This window comes from Harpia harpyja, chromosome 3 (assembly GCF_026419915.1).
Source record: "Harpia harpyja isolate bHarHar1 chromosome 3, bHarHar1 primary haplotype, whole genome shotgun sequence".
NCBI lineage: Eukaryota > Metazoa > Chordata > Aves > Accipitriformes > Accipitridae > Harpia > Harpia harpyja.
This window is the reverse complement of record NC_068942.1, coordinates 6036153-6055360: the sequence shown is the minus strand read 5'-3', so window position 1 is coordinate 6055360 and position 19208 is coordinate 6036153. Positions and strand designations below refer to the sequence as shown.

At 39.8% G+C, this 19208-nt stretch overlaps 2 protein-coding genes across 8 annotated transcripts in view; one reads left to right on the top strand and one right to left on the bottom strand.

Moving 5' to 3' along the window:
* The window catches only part of FIG4 (FIG4 phosphoinositide 5-phosphatase), a 75062-nt gene extending 71205 nt beyond the window's left edge, over positions 1-3857 (bottom strand). Inside the window, exon 1 of one of the 2 annotated variants that reach the window (XR_008234270.1) lies at positions 3646-3804. Coding sequence is in view for 1 of the 2 variants with exons in the window: in XM_052781246.1 (XP_052637206.1) it covers positions 3646-3717 (72 nt within the window). In the remaining variant the exon portion in view is untranslated. Of the gene's footprint in view, positions 1-3645 lie in introns of both variants that reach the window. The other variant, XM_052781246.1, reaches the window with a different exon arrangement.
* Positions 3858-4318: 461 nt separating this feature from the next.
* LOC128139185 (zinc finger and BTB domain-containing protein 24-like) overlaps positions 4319-19208 on the top strand; it is an 85625-nt gene continuing 70735 nt past the window's right edge. For all 6 annotated transcript variants that reach the window (XM_052781238.1, XM_052781237.1, XM_052781240.1 and 3 more), the window contains exons 1-6: positions 4319-4345; positions 5585-5714; positions 8273-8336; positions 11547-11599; positions 11684-11780; positions 16330-16442. In XM_052781238.1, coding sequence (XP_052637198.1) covers positions 5598-5714; positions 8273-8336; positions 11547-11599; positions 11684-11780; positions 16330-16442 — 444 coding nt within the window. In that variant the 5' untranslated portion in view covers positions 4319-4345; positions 5585-5597. The remainder of the gene's footprint in view (positions 4346-5584; positions 5715-8272; positions 8337-11546; positions 11600-11683; positions 11781-16329; positions 16443-19208) is intronic.

The window sequence follows — 19208 nt, the reverse complement described above, 5'->3', positions numbered from 1 at the left end:
ATGAACTAACCTACAGCTTTCAGGTGGGCTTCATTTGGGGGATACACAAAAGTTCCATCTTCTGAAGGAGAGAGGAAAATATCTTTTGTTTCTTACTAGTCATATTGCTGAAATATCTTTACTGCCCTCTGGCGTGCATTTCAGCAGTAAATATATGCATAAAATGTATTCAGATCAATGCCAATTATCTTTCAACTGTTTCAGTTCATTTTTCTGACTTCTGAACAAGCCTTCAACTTCCCAGGACAAAGAGGAGATAGAATTCACATCTTCATGGTGTTTATTGTCCCAAAGCATCAGTTTAAAAGGTAGGTCTCAGCAACTACCCTAAATATAAACGTTAATAGAAAATACAGAGTTTTGCTCTCTGTTGCTTCAATTGACCCTGTGAATTCAGTTTCTCCTTGCCTCTAGGGGTCTTTCTTGTTTGATGCCAGTAACGCCACCAGAGCCTTTCCTGTTTGACTTAAATAATGCTACTGTACTCAAAATCAACCAAAAAAAGCCCTCCCTAAACCATTTCCACTTTTTCCACTTTCTCATCCATGTCATCTCTTCCTGCTTTAACACTGAGAGGGTTTACAGGAATAAGCAGTATGATCAGTGTAAACACCACTGTTTCTCCCACTGCTGACAACTGAAGTCATCCCTTCCTTGCCCACTGAAGATCTCCACAAGGAATCTTACAGTTTCATGTTACCCTATATCTGATACAACTCCAGGTCCTACATGCTTACATGGTGTCTAGCAAGCATAAGGCCTTAGGGAAATCAGAAGAGTAACCTGAACCAGGAGAAAGCTATTCAATTTTATGTCTGGGTGATGCTTCTGTCACATCAGTGACTAACTGTCACAGCTGGTAACTGCATGATTGTGAGATTTTATGCAAAGGAGGCTGCATGAGGGGCACCTTGGGGAGAAGAAGTGGAAACTTTTGTCAGCAGCCCAACGTGACACTGAATCAGCTGTAATGGCCAATTTCCCTCTAAAATTCTCTGTGACCTGATCAAGCCTGAAGTCCAGTTTTGGGCTCTGCAGTACAAGATAGACATTGACATACCACAGTGAGTCCAGCAGAGAGCTACCAAGGTGATCAGGAGGACAGAGCACATGTTGTACTGGGAGAAACTGAGAGAACTGGGTTTTTTTCAGCTTTCAGAAAGCTTTGGCAGGATCTCACTCCTGTCTAAAACTATCTAATGAGAAGGTGTAGGTAAGACAGAGCCAAACTCTTCCAAGGAGCAAACAGTGGATGGACAAGATGCAACAGATACAAGTTGAAACATGCAAAATTCCTACTTAATATAAGGAATTTCTCTCCCCTCCCCCCCCTTTTTTTTAAACCATGGGGGTGGTCAAGCACTAGAACATGTTTTCTGCAGAGGCTGTAAAATCTACGTATCTGGAGGTATTCAAAACTCAGCTGTACACAGCCCTGAGCATCATGCTCTTGTTGAAGCTGCTTTGAGCAGGGGGCTGGACCAGATGATGTCCAGAAGTCCCTTCTAACCCACATTAGTCTGTGAGTTTATTAAGTGCATCAAACCTTTTCAAATAATTACACCAAAATGATTCCTATAGCATTTTTCCTTTTGAAAAAAGGACTAGAATTTGAATATCAAAACTCGAAGTGCTGCAATTCGCACTTCTTCATTTTTTAAGTAAGAACATAACCACATTCAGGAAAAATACTCCATTTTCATCACCCACAAGAAGCGACTGAAGAAACAGCTTTGAGACACCATTACTCAGCTAAGACATTTCAGATGGCACATGCTGATCCACAAACCAGTGCCTTTCATAGCTGATCAAAACCATCTTGCCTCCTGAAGCAATCAGGACTGCTGGATCTGCCCCTGACTGAAGGCTGAACACAGCAAAGCATGGGCAAACCCGCCCACTCGGGCAGATACTACCAGCTACCACTAGCCAGATGCAAAAAGCTGTGGTTCCTGAACTAACAGGATCAACTTGAAAGGCCTAGAGAATTGTAGCTAGCTGACAGAACCCTAAAGCGTAACATTGCCTCTGTAAATAGCAGGTTGTCTCTCAGCAACTGAGCCTTAAAGCTCAGAGAGAAGCCAGATATCGACGCATGCCAGTCACAGAAAAACAAATCTCAGCTATCTGAAAAGAAGCATGAATTGTGAGCCAAGAACAACTAAATGCAGTAATGCAGGACCTGACTTGGGAAACTCATTTCCCCATTGCCCTCCCCCCATATAGCAACAATTTAGCTGAAAATAAAACAAGTGTTTTCCAGCAATGCTGAGTGAGATGATTAAGACAGCCATCAAAACGCCTTTAGGCATAGGAAAGAAAATAACGTTCTGGAAAGCAAGGGTAACCTCAATGTTTTTCATTTACTGGTACCAATAATTCTGCATGCTTTAATCTTCCTCCTCTGTTTCACAGGCTGTTTAATGGGGAACTAGCACAAAAAGCACAAACCTACTTCTGACAGAACCAAAGCTGCAAGTCAGATTCTTTGCGTTGGGACCACTTGCACAGGCCAAATTGCATTCCTTTCAGCCTACATGAGCCATTTTGGTAAGCTTTCAAGAGGCTACACTGACTTCAGTGTATAAACTATCTTTATCACGACAGGTAACAGCTGAACTTAGCACTAGAGCTAACTGTTCCATTTAAAGCCATGGTACCTAACTCTATCCAAAACTACCTCAAGTGAAAAAAACCCCATACTATGAAACAAGAGAAACTACACAAAGAAGTGTGATTGGGACCTAAAAGATGATAAACACAGTGGTATTATCTCAGGTTATTTACAGTAAGACTCAGATTCTGACTCACACATAGTGCTCATCACATGGCTAAAGAAGCAATTATCACTCAAACATCCAATCCACTTTGCCCACAGCAGAAAGTTCTGTGAATAACACATCTCTCCAGTTTCTGCAACGGAATATTAAGGAATGCTAAAAATCTTCAACAGCTGACTTCCAGAGGCGAGGCTGAAAACTCTGGAAGTTGTTGCACAAGCCACTCAGACAACGAGCACCGGAATCTCTTAGAAGTAGCAGAGAGACAGGTGCGGGCAATAACCACTACAGCCACCCTGTTTAAATTCTTAATTCAAATCTTAAATCTTTAATTGCAGACAACTTCAGCTATCCAGTTTTAATTCACAGTATACGAGTCAGCGCCGTTAGCCGGGCTGAGTGACGGCAACCACACAACAAAACAAGCAGGTAGCTGCGCAAACACCAACAGCAACGTGGGGCCTAAACTTCACCCCCCCTCGCCCCAGCCGCCACCCCCGCCGCCTGGCAGCGCAGGGGCCCGAGCTTACAGACCCCAGGCTTAGGTTAGAAACCAGCTCTTTGTTTAAGTCACAAGGCAGAGACACGGGAAAGACTAGAATATTAAAGACTTTTTTTAGTTATTGGTATGTTTTGGATGAGTGACCAAAAAAAAAAAAAACCCTAAACCAACAACGAAAGAAGAGAAAGGTCACGAAGGGTTTTTTGACAAGCTGCAGGCCAGCCGAGGCAGCAGGCCCACGACAGGGGAGCAGGGACATCCCCCCCCCCGCTCTGCCCCAGCGCGGGGGCCGTCAGGCGGGGCTCCTCCCCGGCCCCCGGCAGCGGCGGCGGGGCGCGGGGGGGGTGGGCAGACGCTACTTACAGCCCTGGTCTCGTACAGCACCAGCTTCTGCACTGAACTGATCAGGGGGGCGGCAGCGGCCGCCGCCGGCATGGCGGCCGCGCAGGGCTCGGGCCTTGCCCCGGCCCCAAGGCACGGCGGGGGCAGGAGGGGCAGGGGGGCTGCCCGCCAGCAGCGGAGGGAAAGCAGAGCTCCTGCCGGTAAGGCGGGCAGGGGACGGGGGGGGGGAAACTCGACGGGGCTGGGGACCGGAGACCGGCCCCCGCTACCGGGACGGGTGGAAGGCGGAAGTGCCGGCACGCCAGCGCGCAGGCGCGCCCGCCGGCGGGCGAGAGAGAGAGAGAGAGCGCCTGCGCCGCCGCCCGCGGGGGCCGTGGAGCCGCGTCACGCGTGGCCCCTCGGCAGCGCCGCTCCCGCTGCGGCGGAGGCGGCGAGGCGGGGCAGGCGAGGCGGCGGCGGCGTCAGCCGCTGCTCCCGCCGGGCCCCCCTCGTTGCAGGTCCGCCCGCGGGGGTCAGCACCAGGAACAGCTCCGAAGCCCCGCCCCCTACCGCCCGCGGCGCCTCCCCGCGCGGGCTTTGGGGGCGTGTCTCCGCCTTCGTCCGCCTTCCGACGGGGCGGGGCGAAGGGAAAGGGGGCGGTGCTCTTCGGTTGCCCGGGTTACGGGCGTACACGAGCCGGCGGCGGCGGCGCTGTGCCCCCTGCGCCGCCATTTCGCTCAACGTAAGTGATCCCCCCCCCTCAACGGCCCCGTTCCTGAGGGGCGCCGACCGGGGCGATCGTCTTCGCGCTGCCGGTCAGGGGCGTGCTGGAGGGGCGGGGAGGGCGGGGGGGGGGGGGAACAAGGCCCCGCCTAGCTTTTAGTCGGGGCGGTGGGGGGGTCTGGTTTATTTCTTTAGTTTGGTTGGGGTGTTTTTTGTAATTAGGAAATTGCGCCGTAATTGTGAAGGTTGGGGAAGGAGTGAAACTGCTGGAAATGTCAGGTGAAGTTCAGCTAGTGCGTTTCCATGAAAGAAATGGAGGGTTGGTCTGTGCATGGTGGGTTTTTTAATATTGAAATACTGTCCCTATCGCTCAGAAGGTCTTACTCTGAAAGTGTCAGAATGTTTCAGTTTGATGTTTCAAACCAAATTTTTTCAGATTTTCATCCTGAAGTAGAAGTTTTTTTAATTTAAAAATGGGGTGCGCCGGGGGCTGAGACTTAAGTGGCCCTCTAAAGAAAGCGAGGTTTTCTCGAAAAAATGCTTCTCAAAAGGTATGCTTTCTCGAAGCCGTGCTTCGTCAGTCTCACATTTTTGGACCCCATTTGCTCAAAAGGCCCACCCGAATTTTGCTCCAGCCTAGCTTAATTCGAAACTTGCTTCTGTTTTACTTTGTAGCATAGCGCTGGATGTGCAATCTCGTGCAGTCCAGGAAGAGCTGGGAGTTATGAGAGGATTACAGAACAGATCATGAACCGTGATTTAATTCTGCAAAGCCTTACTCATGTACCTAGCTGTGGACACAGCAAGTAGTTCCATTGACCATGATTGGGCTCTTCTGTGTCTGAAGCTGACAAGCGAAGGTCTTAGCAGGGCCATGGTCCATTTCAGGGACCACAGAGAAGTTACAACTGTGTGGTAATTGGAACAGGAAGGAAAAGGCAATGAAACAACTACATGCTGTTTAAAAAAGAGCAACAGGCAATTTGAGAGTCAGGAAGAAGTCATTATCAACAACCGTATAGCTGCAGCTGGGGATCGGGGGTGGTTCCAACAACCCCTTATTTTTCAGAAGCAGCTCTTCTCTTAGTAATGAGTGCATTGTAGTATGTTCTCTAAATGCTTTTTCTTCTTATAGCAAATTTTGTTACAAAGCAATTCACCTTGTATCACATTATTTTTCAGTTCCATTTTTAAGTATCTGTCATTTTACAGATATGTAAGTTACTGTATTTTATAACAAGCTTTCTTTTTCTCCCAGTCTTAGATCATATATGGCTTCACAAGAGGAAAAACAAGCTCAGCCCTTTGCAGACATCTTCGATGAAGATGAAGCTGAAAAATCCTTTCTGTTATCCAAGCCCACTTGCTTAATTATCCTTGGAAAGCCAGTAAGATGTCTGATAGAAGTTTTTTCTCCAGATATTCTGCTAACAATTTTACTTTTCCTTTCAAAACATTAGTTTAGTGATGCTGCCAAAAAGATCAAAGACCTACTTTTTTATCTTTTCCACTTTGCAAATCCTGCAGTGTGTTAAAGATTCTGATCTCATTTAATGAGGCCAATTTTTTGCCTGAGTGACCAGTCAATTACAATTAAAAGTGTTATTACTGTACTTAAAAGTCACATGTAGCCTGAAAAGTTTCTTCCCTTCACATTGGCAACTGGATTGTTTTTATGTTATTTCAGTAGTCTAACTTTTAAAAAACTTGACAGATTAAAAACATAAATAGGCACAAAAGTGCCTTCAGGTTAATGTACTGACTTACAGACATGCAATGAGGTATTAGATGTTTTAACTTTAATATTCAAACTTTGACATAATTGTATGTCATATATTTGGGAATAACGGAAATCCACCAAGGTGTCCTGGTAAGGACATTTGTACTATATTTTAACTATAATTCAAGGTCTGTCTTTTTCTCAAATAATTTGTGGCCTCCTTTACTGAGGAAAATTTGATGTTTTGTAATCCTAGACTTCTCAGATTTCTTTTTCCCAAATGCAGGAGACTCCATGGGTGGTTTTACATTAGTGCCTTAGTTTGCTGAAGGGGTTTATTTTTTGGTGCATGTTTGCCTTATGACTATACTGAATCTGGTATGCACTTAAACACAGCACTGGTGCCCTGAAAGCTGCTTTCCTCTTGAACGTTGCAGTTGCCCATGAAAGTTGCCTTCAGAGCACCCCACAGCCAGTGTGAACATAAGGTCCTCTAGCAGCTTGCCATCTGCGTTTGTGTGTGATTCTGTTAGGTACTGCAACGGAGCCTGAAATGACCACACGGAAATCTGCTTTGCACTGCCTAGCAGGTGGAGAGGTCAATGGTGTGCACCTAGAGCTGGTAATCAACCCAAACTTCAATGCCAGTTGACCCACCCAGTCAAGCCCCAGTCCCTCTCTGCACCACACCCCACACTAATGTAGAACCATCCTATGCGGTGCAGTATGCCAGCACATAGTCACATGATGGTGGCAGATTATATCATGGGAAATGGCCGTAGTGCTAAGATGTGGCTATGTTTCCTTTCTTCGGAGACTTTCAGCAGGCTGGAAGGCTCCCAGTCCCTAGAGTTTGCACAGGTCTGCATCCTTTTGTACTCCTTGGCTCCAGTTGCTGGGTAATGCTTGACTGCACATCTTTACATCTGACCAAACTGAGAAAGGAGGCAGGGTGGTGTTCTGCAAGTGGATGACTTGCAAACATCACAGTGAGACTGTATAAAGTGAGAGCCAACAAGCGTGCCTTATGGTCACCATGAGACTTGAAAGAGTGCATTCAGCTCAGTAGAAAAGCACAGTGGACTGGCTCGCTTAGTTTTAAACAAACACCAAATTTCTAACCTTACATGAGAAAGGAAACTTTACATTTTTATAGACCAAACCAGCATAAAATACTCAGTGAAAGACAATGCAAAAAACATATAATAAATATATATTCTCATCTGAAATCATTGCCTTCAGTAGATGCTTTGATATTAATATAAATTTTGACAAAGGGTTGAAATTGCACAGGCCTCATCAGGAGAGCAAGGAATTAAATATTCTATTTTTATGATAATATCTTTTATTTATATGGTTTATGTGTAGAGCATCTATCTTATTTAAGATGTATCTTTTAAGTTAAAAACATTGTGCCATTAAAGCAAAGCAAAATACATATATTCTCATCACTCCTGTAAAATGTAAGGTATGAGTAGTCTGGAGTGTTTGCTGGTACACTGTTAACTGGGAATGTGATTTATTTGTTGTTTTTTACTATTTTTTAATCACAAAATTTATCTAGGGCAAACAGACTGTCAAAAAAGGTCGTCTTGTACGCCCTTGAAAAAAGGGCATAATCCTAGAGGGTGGAAGACGGTGAGTTTTGCAAAATCCCATTCAGGTAGCTGTGCTCTTAGAGGCCTCATTACTCTTGGTTATGTTGGTTCCTCAGGATTCATGTAAGTGATAAAATAAATGTTTTGTCAGTATCTAAACCAGATTTGTGGACTAACAAGGGCAATTTTTATGTATTTGTTGTTTTAGTCAAAGAATACTATCCCTATGTACCTTACTCAGAAACAGCTGAACAGGTTTGCGTCATAATTTGCTTTGAGACTGAAGATAATAAATTTCAGTCTAAAGAGTTTCTCATAGGAATTTATGGGCAAATCATAGTGGAGTTTTAGATAGAGTTACTCAGAAACAAAGTCAGTATAATTACTCTGGAGATAATTAATTGCAAAGGGCAGTAACAGTAATTAGCAATGCTAGGCAGTATAAAATAGAGGATGGTATTAAAAAGAGTGTTTGTGTTTGCACAGTGCATAACTCAGAGGACCTAATCCCGATGGTAGCTTTTAATTGTTTTTATCATATGAAAATATATTCTTTATTATGTAATATGTTTGGGGGTTTTTTTCCTTTTGCTTGTTTTTCTTTCAAATGTGTATTTTTCATTTTAAGGGTTCTGGAAAGAAAACATTAGCTAGAAAACTAGCAGAAATATGGAAATGCATTTTCATAGAAGGTAAACATACACTATATTTGGAACATTGCATTGGCTTCATAATATCGTTTGGTTTAGAATATACTTGCTGTTCCCTGTAATTCAAAATGGCATGTTTCTGATTGCAGTAAAGACTACTGATAAGGACCATTTTGCCAGAAATGCAATTGCTGAAAAATAGCCTTTTAGTTATAGAGAGGCTTAGAAAATAACTTTTTTTTTTTTTTAAACCCAGAAGTGGATATACGTAACACATAATAATCAAATTCTGTTCCAAATCCTATAACGTAATTCATGTGACCCTTCTTGTTCACATGGAAGCAACTCATTCAACTCCAGAGAGCACAGAGATTTTCCAATACAGACCATGAAAAAATAGGAAGATCTTTCCTTTCTGTTTGTGCAGTGCCTAATACAAGGGGGGATGTACTCCAGGAAACAGAAGTGTAACTTTTGTATCAGTATAAGTAATAATGGAAGGAATGGCAGCTGGCACTTTCAGATTTCTAAAACAAAAATATTGGCTTATTACAGAAGGTGTAGTTAATTTCTCCCACCATGCATTTACCAGAACACAAGACATCATTTCATTTTCTAAGCTATCCAGCTCCATTTCTGACAGTCCCTCTCATCAAAGATTTTTGAAGATCTGTAGAGTAAAACCTGTTGCTTATAACATTATCTTATTCCCTATCAACATATTGCTAGAGATTTTTTTTTCATTTTTGAGGCATCTCAGCATGAAATTAGGTTCTTACAAAAAATAATTAAGACTCTGGCAGTTTTCCTTTGTACTGATTTTGCCAGCAGTAACTAAAAAATATTAAAAAATCTGTTGGTTTTTTTGTTTTAAAGCTCTGGTAATATTTTTGTATCCATGACATTATAATTCATAAATTCATTCACTTAAGCTTTTTGAAAAAAGAAAACTTTTCCACCAAATTTGTCCTACCAGTTTGAAGGCTAATATAATCTTTTTAAGTAGAAAAAAAGAAAGCACATAATAACCTTAACTATGAAGCAATTTCTTGAGTGCATCTTTGGGGACACCAAATTATAAATCTGATTTTATGGATTATATGTATACAGTTGTTCTGATTATGAACTAACTCTTTATATACTGATTTTCATTACATTTTTTCTTTTAAATGTGCCCCCTAGTATTTTTTATTACTCTAATAAAAGCCCTCTAGTGGACAATGTAACACTTCATATTCCTGTGAATATGTAAGGTTATTTATCAAATGAAGTATCTTTATCTTATTTTGAAGATTTGGAACTATAATATGGTAAAATTCAGTGCTTTTTTGACTTATGTCAATATAGAATTTTTAATTCATAGGATTGTCTAACAAAAAAATTAATACCTGGCCTAAAACATTGATCAAACCAAAATCGGAAGGGATGTTAGGAATGTACTTAAGCCAATCCACACTGTTTGAATGTATTTAAAACATTATTGACAAATGTCTGTCAATTTTGTTTTTAAAAATCTCTGGGCTATCTCTGTAACACAGTCTTTGCCATTAGAAGGTTTTTCTTAATGACTGATGTAAATCTCACTTATTGCATTTTTGTGCCTTATTTCTAGTAGATTCAAAGAATTATTCTTTTCTTCTTTTGCTCATGGTATTTCTTTTAATCTCCTTCTGTCTAGTGTACCCACACATGTGTACATACACACATTCCTTCAACTTTTGCTAATGGTTTTCTTTCATTTTCCACATCAAAAAAGAAAGAAACAAATTCAGCATACAGAAACATGAATAATTTAGCTCAGAAAGGACCTCCAGAGGTCACTGAGACCAACCTCACACTCAAAGCAGGGTCAACTAAAGAAAGTTGCTCAGGGCTGTTTCGAATCTGGAGTATCTCCAAGGACGAAGACTCCACCACCTCCCTGGCCACACTTTCCAATGTTTGACTACCTTCATGATGAAAAATTCCTCCTAATTACCCCATTGGAATTTCTCCTGTTCTTACTTGTGTCTGTTGCTTGCTGTCCTATCTGCACTTCCGTGAAGACAGTGGTTCTGTCTTTGTGCCTTCCCAGTAAGTAGTTTTAGACAGCAATTACAGCTGCCCTGTTTTCTCCAGGCTGAACAAGGCCAGTTCTTTTGGCCTCTCCTAGTACACTCAACACTTCTAATCAGCTTGGTGCCCTCCACTGGACTTGCTGCAGTGTATCCATATCTGTCCTGCACTGTGTTATTTATTTAAAAAATAATCCAAGATAGAGAATTACTGAATAGGAAAGGTGTTCACAGTCTTTTTAATTTGACAAAATACTTTCTATCCATTTATCCAATTAATATGACAATACTCATAAATAAAACAGGGCCAGGGTACATGTACAGTGCTGATTTTCAGCTGTCTGTGTTGTTTGTTAGTACATTCTCTGTCTCAGTTTTGGCCCATGGCAAATACTGCTCTCCTGAACATCCGTTCATAGTATGAAGGATAGTATGCGCAACAGTCATCATTACTCATAGGAACCGTTTGAAAACAGCCACTATGTTTCGAGAAGAAAGATTTTAGCTGTATAGGCATGAGCCACCTGGCTTCAGGATCTTTCCCTGGCCTGGTTTATTAGTAATATAGATGTAGCCTTAAGGGTCATTCTTGAAAACTTTTGTTAATTGTCTGCTTATTTCAATGGTATGGAAGTGTGAAAGAATTCCAGGATCATTCTGCTATGATGTCACTGTCCACAGAGGGCAGGTCTTTGAATTTGATGGGTGTCAAATTTAGTATTTAATTTTAGATAATTGGACTGTATAAGAAGTAGGTTTTTAAGGGCTTTTTTAAAGCAGATGGGTTTGTGTGTCTGAACAGTTCTTTTTCTAAAACTTGCTTTTAAAATTTGGGAAGTGTTTGAGCTCAAATACTCATCTCTGGATTACACAGCAGTAATGCTAATTTGATATAAATTAGTAGTTGAAATAACCCTGCAAGGCTGCTGTTGTGCATTTGTCTGTAGTATCTATAGGGTTAAATTGTAGGGAAAAACATCTACCCAGACGTTGTCGGAAGGCACCAAGTTCTGGATGGACAAAATATAATAAAGGCCCTAAATATAATGGCTACTCATTCAAAAATAGTCTGGTTGCATGGAACACACATACATATTCCTATGTGTGTGTGTATGTATGTATCTGCATGTACATGTCTGTATATAAAATATTTTTTATTAATTATTTTAATTTTATTCTGTCTGATGTGCTTCCTCAGCTTTAGAAGTACTTCAAATGAATATTCATGAAGAAACAGAATATGGGCTTAAGGTAAAGGTCTAATCTTCTAGTATGTTTTGTCACATTCTTGACAAATACATATTATATAAGACTATGTTTTGCATTTTACCTTAGTGTCAAGAATTGCTTTTTAAAGGTCAAAGTATTTCAGAAGAACTGGTTACAGAAATGATTTTGAAAAAGATTGAGTCACCAGAAGTTGCTCATTTTGGTAAGTATTTATAGCCTAAACTTCTTAGGATGAGCTAGCTATAATTTTGACACACTTTGCATCCATTACTGCTCAAACATAATTTATTTTGCGTTAGACTGTAGCACTTTTTCTTGTGCTCCTCAGGTTGTGGAATATCCATAAACTGAGAGTGTATTTAGGGATTAATTTACCAATATGGAAGATCTAAATGTGTCATATCAGTCCTATGTTGTGTTAATTTTTGAGAAAATTAATTTGCCCCAGATTTTAAGTGTTGCTATGACTCTCATGTGACAATATTATCCGGTTAGAAAAGCTTTAGGATTTAAAATGCAGATTTTTTTTTTGTTTGAATACTTCTATAACAACAACAAAAAAAGAAAAACACCAGCAAAAATATTTTAAACGTTTAAAATAATGAAAAAGAAGGAAAACAGATTATTGAAAATGCAAAGTATTACGGTCTTTTTTTTTTTTTTTCTTACAACATTGTTTGTTCCCTTTGCATTTTGTCACTGAGAGTAAGTTAGATGAGAATAGTATTGGTAGTGGGAATAATTCTTCTTTTTGAGGAAAGATTATGTTAATTGAGGCAATTAAGACTAGTGCTACAGGTCTTACTGGATTCTGAACCTGCTTTCCTGAAGAGAAAACAAATATACTGCTAAGTGGAAAGGAAGTAAAAGAAAATGCAGTCTCTTTTTCTGGTGCTGACTTTTATTTGAAATTCCCACTATAGGAGAGAGACAGGTATAGTGCCAAGAAAATGGTAAGTTTCTACTGCTCTGAAAACTAGGACGCTTCTATAAGCTTTCAGTTGCTTTCAGTTCTGTGGTTTTTGCCCCTTCTCTAGTCAACTGTTTTGCAAAAGATGCAACCTTACCTGATGAAACCAGGCTTTTAAAACAGTAGGCAAAAGACGGAGAAATAGTGAAGAAATTAAAAAAAGGAGATGATGAGGAAACAAAAATTTGAGGGAAGAAGTAGCAGCAGAAATGCCAGTCTCTTAATCCATATGTCAGGACTTTAATAAAAGCCTGAAGAGACATCTGTGTCATCTGAGTTCCCCTCTTTGAGTCAATCTGATGATGAATGCCTAAGATGTGTATATGACAGAGGACCACAGAGATTCTAGAGACTGGAAACATGACTATAAAGTTGGTAAAAGTTTGGTTCTTGTAGCCAAGCCAATATCTGTATTACACATGTCCCAAGGTAGCAAGGTGTAGAATAACCTATATCCTCAATATTTTTCCTACCCGCTAGAACTCATCTCCAAAACTGATTTTTGTTAAGTATTTTCTAGTTCTAATAACTTTTTGTTTAGCAACTATTATCTTAATATAATCCCTGGAAAGGTTAAGTAGGCTTTCAGCAGGAACTAATCAGTCAATTTGCTATTAATTATTCATTAAAGATTTTAGAAACAGTGTTGTATGAGAGGCTGAGTTTTTTACTTTTAATGTTTGTTTTTAACAGTGTAAAATACAAGTTTCTAAACAGTACACAAAATAAGGAATTATTTTCGATTATATTTTCTGACTTAAATAATAAGCACATATTATGTTGGAGACTGATTTGTCAAAGATATTCAGAAGTGCTAAAGCAAATTATAATATTTAAAAATTGTAAGTCACTAAAACCAGAGTTTTGGTTGGGTTATTTTTTTACTTCCGAGGGAGGTCAGATACAAAGCTTCTAAAGCTGTTTTTTGATATAAGCAGTGTCTCTTTTTAAAATAACATAGGCACTGGAAAATAACAAGCATACTTGTATTTTAGGGTATTATAGGTAAGAAAATACAGAATTATAACCTCTATGTAGCTGATATACTTGCTAATTTTTTTTTTTTAATAGAACAAGAAGACAACCAGAGGTTCATATCATGTTAGCCTAAATAATATTTGCAAAGGAAAAATCTATGCCATTATCACGGGGGGAAACTGCTCAATTAGCATGATTTAAATCAAATCAGTACCAAAGTTGTTTATTGATTTATTAATGGCAAGTAACTGACAATCAGTGAACTGGTATCAGTGAAAAGGTTCAGTATCAGCTACACAACAGACAAGCTGCAGCACTAGGCACTTGCCACATATTAATACATACCTACAAATGTCTGAACACCTTCCTAAAACTAATTCCAAAGAGTATACTCAAACTTGCCTGGTTATGCATGCAAACTCTCTCTCAAAGATGGGTGGAAGTTACAAGCACACATTCCCTTTTCCGAGAATGCATGTTCAGCTATTTAAGCACCCTTTCTGTTGGAAATGTGCGTGCTCTAGCTTTGTCTGTCTATGCCATTTCCTACCGTCTACTAATGCACACACCAGTGAGAAAGCTCCCCATGAGGTCCCCTACACACACTCGAGGTGTGGGTCACTATGTGTTTAAGTTTAACCCTGTTCTGTCAGTCCAGTAGTAGAAATGCAGGTTGCTCGCAGCATCCAACAGGGAGGCTCCTCTGCCAGGCCTAGACAGAAGGTTGCAGTGCTGGCCCATCAAACCTGGTTAGGCTGCTGTTCTTTTACCTTGCTCTCACTCTAAGGTCTCTTCCCCCAGTCATGAATTTTGATGCTTCTTTTCAAGGTGGTTCCTTCTCTCTTCAAAAGTTTCTTGGTAATCCCCTGGTTACTATTTGATCTGGTTGATGGTTGCCTTAGGTAAACTTTGTCATTGTTAGTCTCCCCACAACATTATTGGTTTGGGGGCAAACACCCTCTCAGAGAACAAACAGTTCGGGGTAATATTTTCCCATGTGACGCTCCCATTCCTCTCACATCAGCTGTTGCTGTCCGGGATGTGTTGATAAGCAGAGGCTGTGCAGACTCCCCACATCTCACTACCAGTTAGAATTCTCTGAAGGCATCAACAACTTAGAATCCAGGATTTTCATTTCCCAGAGGAATGACTATACATTAAGCTCTCTCTTGCTTATCCTCTTCTATAAATTTTGCATCTATGGATAGTAGCTCCCCAAAGGAGGAGACTTCAGTCCTAATACCTCCTGCAAAGACTGCTGCGATGTTTTTGTGCTGCATAGACTTGCATTTAAATGTTATCACATAAAATTCTAAGGATTTGGAGCATGCACCATTTCTCTAAGGCAATATTCTCATTATTAGGCTAAAAAAATCCACCTGATTCTTGTTTAGTTCCTCTTTCTGGCCTCATGAATATTGAGTTCCTTGCTAGACAGTAGTTCTTACAGCACTGCGTGCAACCATTAGTAGTTACAGTACTCTCCTAGGAACATGAAGCCCTACTCATCTGTGGGGCTGAGCACTCTAATACCAGAAAAAGGTATTATTACCACCATGCCTGTCATGTATAGTTGGTGTCTGTTTGCCAAAGTGGAGTCAGCATTGTGAATCCTGAGTGAATGGATACTTACCAAGTTGGGTGCCTCAGTACACATACTGCGTGCATAGTGCGTCCTTTTGAGAGGATTTAACATCCAGGTGCACTATGTATCCCAGAGAGTTGTTCAGGCTCTCTTCATTGCCTATAGAAGTGAATACCTTTAAAAGTTGTATAAAAAGCCTAGACTCCTCCTTTAAATGCTTTGTATCATAGAGTGGCTACTTTTTGTAATGCCTTTTACAAAGTCTTTTAGTGGCAAAAATGGTCACTAAAAACTTGTTACTTTTTAGGCACTACAATGTCTGAGCTAGGCACATGAAGCAGGTGGTCCGAATATGAGCTTTAATGTCTACATATTTCTTATATTTCTGTTATGGTTTAACCCCAGACAGTAACTAAACACCATGCAGCCGCTTACTCACTCCCCCCCACCCAGTGGGATGGGGCAGAGAATCAGGAAAAAAAAAAGTAAAACTTGTGGGTTGAGATAAGAACAGTTTAATAGGACAGAAAGGAAGAAACTCATAATGATAATAACAACAATAATAAAATGACAATAATAATAAAAGGATTGGAATATACAAAACAAGTGATGCACAATGCAATTGCTTACCACTTGCTGACCGATGCCCAGTTAGTTCCCGAGCAGCGATCCACCTGCCCTAGCCAACTCCCCCCAGTTTATATACTGGGCATGATGTCACATGGTATGGAATGTCCCTTTGGCCAGTTGGGGTCAGCTGTCCTGGCTGTGTCCCCTCCCAACTTCTTGTGCCCCTCCAGCTTTCTCGCTGGCTGGGCATGAGAAGCTGAAAACCCCTTGACTTAGTCTAAACACTACTTAGCAACAACTGAAAACATCAGTGTGTTATCAACATTCTTCTCATACTGAACCCAAACCATAGCACTATACCAGCTACTAGAAAGAAAATTAACTCTATGCCAGCTGAAACCAGGACAATTTCTTAACTAAGTTAATAAACTTTGAGAGTCCTCTATCAAGTTGAAAACAACACACTTTTTTGTCTGTATTTCATCTGAAGTAGACATGAGTGCACAATTTTTTTAACAGTGTTATATCATGTACATGGTTTAAAATTGTGCCACTAAGTAAATGTATTGTTTAAAGGAGATGAGTCTGACTAGTCCTATATTTGACATAACCTTCTAAAAGATATATTTAATAAAATGTATTTGGCAGGTTATGTTCTCAGTGGATTTCCTTCTCTCTCAGAGGAATACATGTCTGTTTCACAGCAAATAGAGAAAATAAAGAATCTAAAATTAAAACCGGATTTCCTGATTAACATTAAGGTAATGTCATCTGCAGTAACTTGCTAGTAATTTTTCTAATCAGTAGATTCATATGCTGCATAAGTCAAAAGATAGTATTTCCCCCTGTGCATTTGACTATAGTATTTATTGAGGAATAATAAATTTTTCTCTTTTATATTGGGATGTGATTACACTAGTTTGTTCCATTATAAGCATTGCTGATGTAAAATAATGAACATTTCCTAAAACTTCAGTAGCAGTTCTGTAGCAGGTGTAGTAGCACCTCTATGAATTAGAAGATACAAGCTTTCAAGAAAAAAAACTTTGAATAACTTGATTATTACAGGATTTTGCATACATGTACACCTGCCATTCATGTATTTCAGGAAGAAACTTTTCACATATGGAAGTTACAAAGCAAATTGTTTTGGTTTATTTATTTTATTTTATTTTATTTTATTTTATTTTATTTTTTTCCTCACTAATTGTGAAACTGCTTCTTGGTCATTATTAATTCATCTTATTTACAAATCTCAATTTCTTCATGAGTAGTAACGTGACATACCAGATACTTTACAAAAGTGACTTGGATATAACTAGAAAAACATAAACCATTGTTAGTGTAGGATTATGAGAACTTTCTCAAAGGACCTTAAAAGAATGGACTTGCTGGCTATGTCCAGATTAGTAAATCAAACAAGGCAACAGTGACTCTTTAGATATCAGGCCAACTGCTTTGGCAGAACATAGCTCACCTGTCTTGTTAGTCAGAATGGGGTGGCCATGTCCAAACTGCCTGCTAGGAAAGGCCCTAGGCCTGTGTCATTCTCCAGATTGTGCCCAGCTATTCACCAGGAAGAATACTAGCTGGCCCACACCAAACTTTGCCAGACTCCATGCGGACAAAATAACGGTATATATAATCATGAACAAGGGTTCAGGCCCTTCCTCTTGCAATGTTTTATTTATTATCAACTAGTTTATTTCCATCTTTTACTCTGAATGTGCAGAATGACTGCCAAGGCAACTCTGAATAATCAGCCTCTGGTCTTGTGCTCCATTCCCATTGGGACTTTGATTCCGGTTGTCATATCTGTGTGGTTTGTCAGATGCTAAGCTTCAGTGCATGGACCTAGTCTATCACTTTGCCAGACTTAAGTCTGTGTTGGTTTTAATTCCATACTTTTGATACCTAATTTGTTTGACCATGCATAATGAAAATTTGTGAATGCCTACTTCAAACCTTTTTTTCTATGCTCATGGAAAGATCTTAAAACATCAGAGAAACATATTTTTGTGCTGCTTTTCAGGCAGTTTTGATTTTTTCCAGCTACAGAAAATCTTTGTTTTCATGCCAGAGAGTGAGAAATCCCAGTTCTTGAGAATATATGTTGTATAGTTTCATGTGCAACAGTAGAAATAGAAGAGTGATACTAGCTACACTAGAAATAAAACATAATTCTTGACTTCATGTAGTTACATTATCTTCTCCTCTGGGAAGAAGACTGAGACTGAATGCTCATTAAAAATCCTTGCCCCAAAGTCAAATGAATAACTTTGTCTTTGATTTCAGTGGGTTCAAGCTGTTTTCACAGATATGTCAGAATTGTAACAATTTTCATTATATCAAAAAGAAAGGAAGAAGGGAGACTCTAGATAGCTCTGGGAATAATGAAATACTGTTATTAGCAGACTAATTTAGAGAAATTTTGTCTCTCCAAGAAAAAGGACAGACAATGCATCTTTGAAAAAAGAACCATATCTGATCAAATTTCTCCTTCCCTATTTCAAAATGTGCTATGTCATATAGCAGTCATGTCAGCTGTATGACTCACCATAGAAATATAGAAATATCCTGAAGTACTGTAATACTTCAAGGGATACCTCAGGAAATGAGTGTAGTGGGCCTATTGCTAGCAATGGGATCTGAAAGTGAGTGTAGTATGCCTGTCGCTAGCAATGCGATCTCAAAAACTCTGTATTTTCTGTAGAAATCAATTCTTCATTTCTGTAACAATTTGACCTTAACAGCTACAATATTTTCTTGTTATCTCAGGTTTTTCATATATGTTTGAAGGGTAGGTGTTAGTGATTTAGAAAGGAAGAATGATTATTTATTTTTTGTTGTGTCCCACCCCCAATTCCATAGTAGAATTTTAAGATACCCATCTTAAGACCTCTTGGAGATCAGGGGACTCCAAGTGTGTATTAATGCAAGTACAGTTTAGGACAGGTCAGACAGAAGCTTTATTAACTATGATCATAGTAAGCGAACATTCAGACAGCATCTCCCCCTCTGCTTCCCTGTTCTCTGTTAAGTGATTACAGAGACTCAACCAGCTTTTTGTTTCAGAAAAAAAAAAAGAAAGAGGTGAGGAAAAACAATCCTTTCAATGTTAACAAAGTCAGGTATCCATCCCCAGAATGGATTGACTCCTTTAGTAGCTTGCTAACAGCCACAATTCTAAGAACGAATCAAACAGTACATAGTGTGGCAATGTAGAAAGAAGGCTCTATGGGAAGAGCCTATAGGAGTGGCACACCCAGTATTAGCTCAGAAGTGGGGAGATGGAAAGAGTCACAGACTGTTAGCTTTTAGTTGAAAGGAATGTTTTAGTTGGGGTAAATGTTTTAGTTAGGATGTTTAGTTAGGAATGTTTTAGTTAGGGTAAACTTCTTCAGCAGACCTCTCAAATCTTAAATATTAATAATTTCACCACCACAGACCACATCCAGATCTATCTGTGTTTAATGTTAAACTAAATTTGTGTCTGCAGGGCTTTTTATGGAAAGACCATTGCTTAC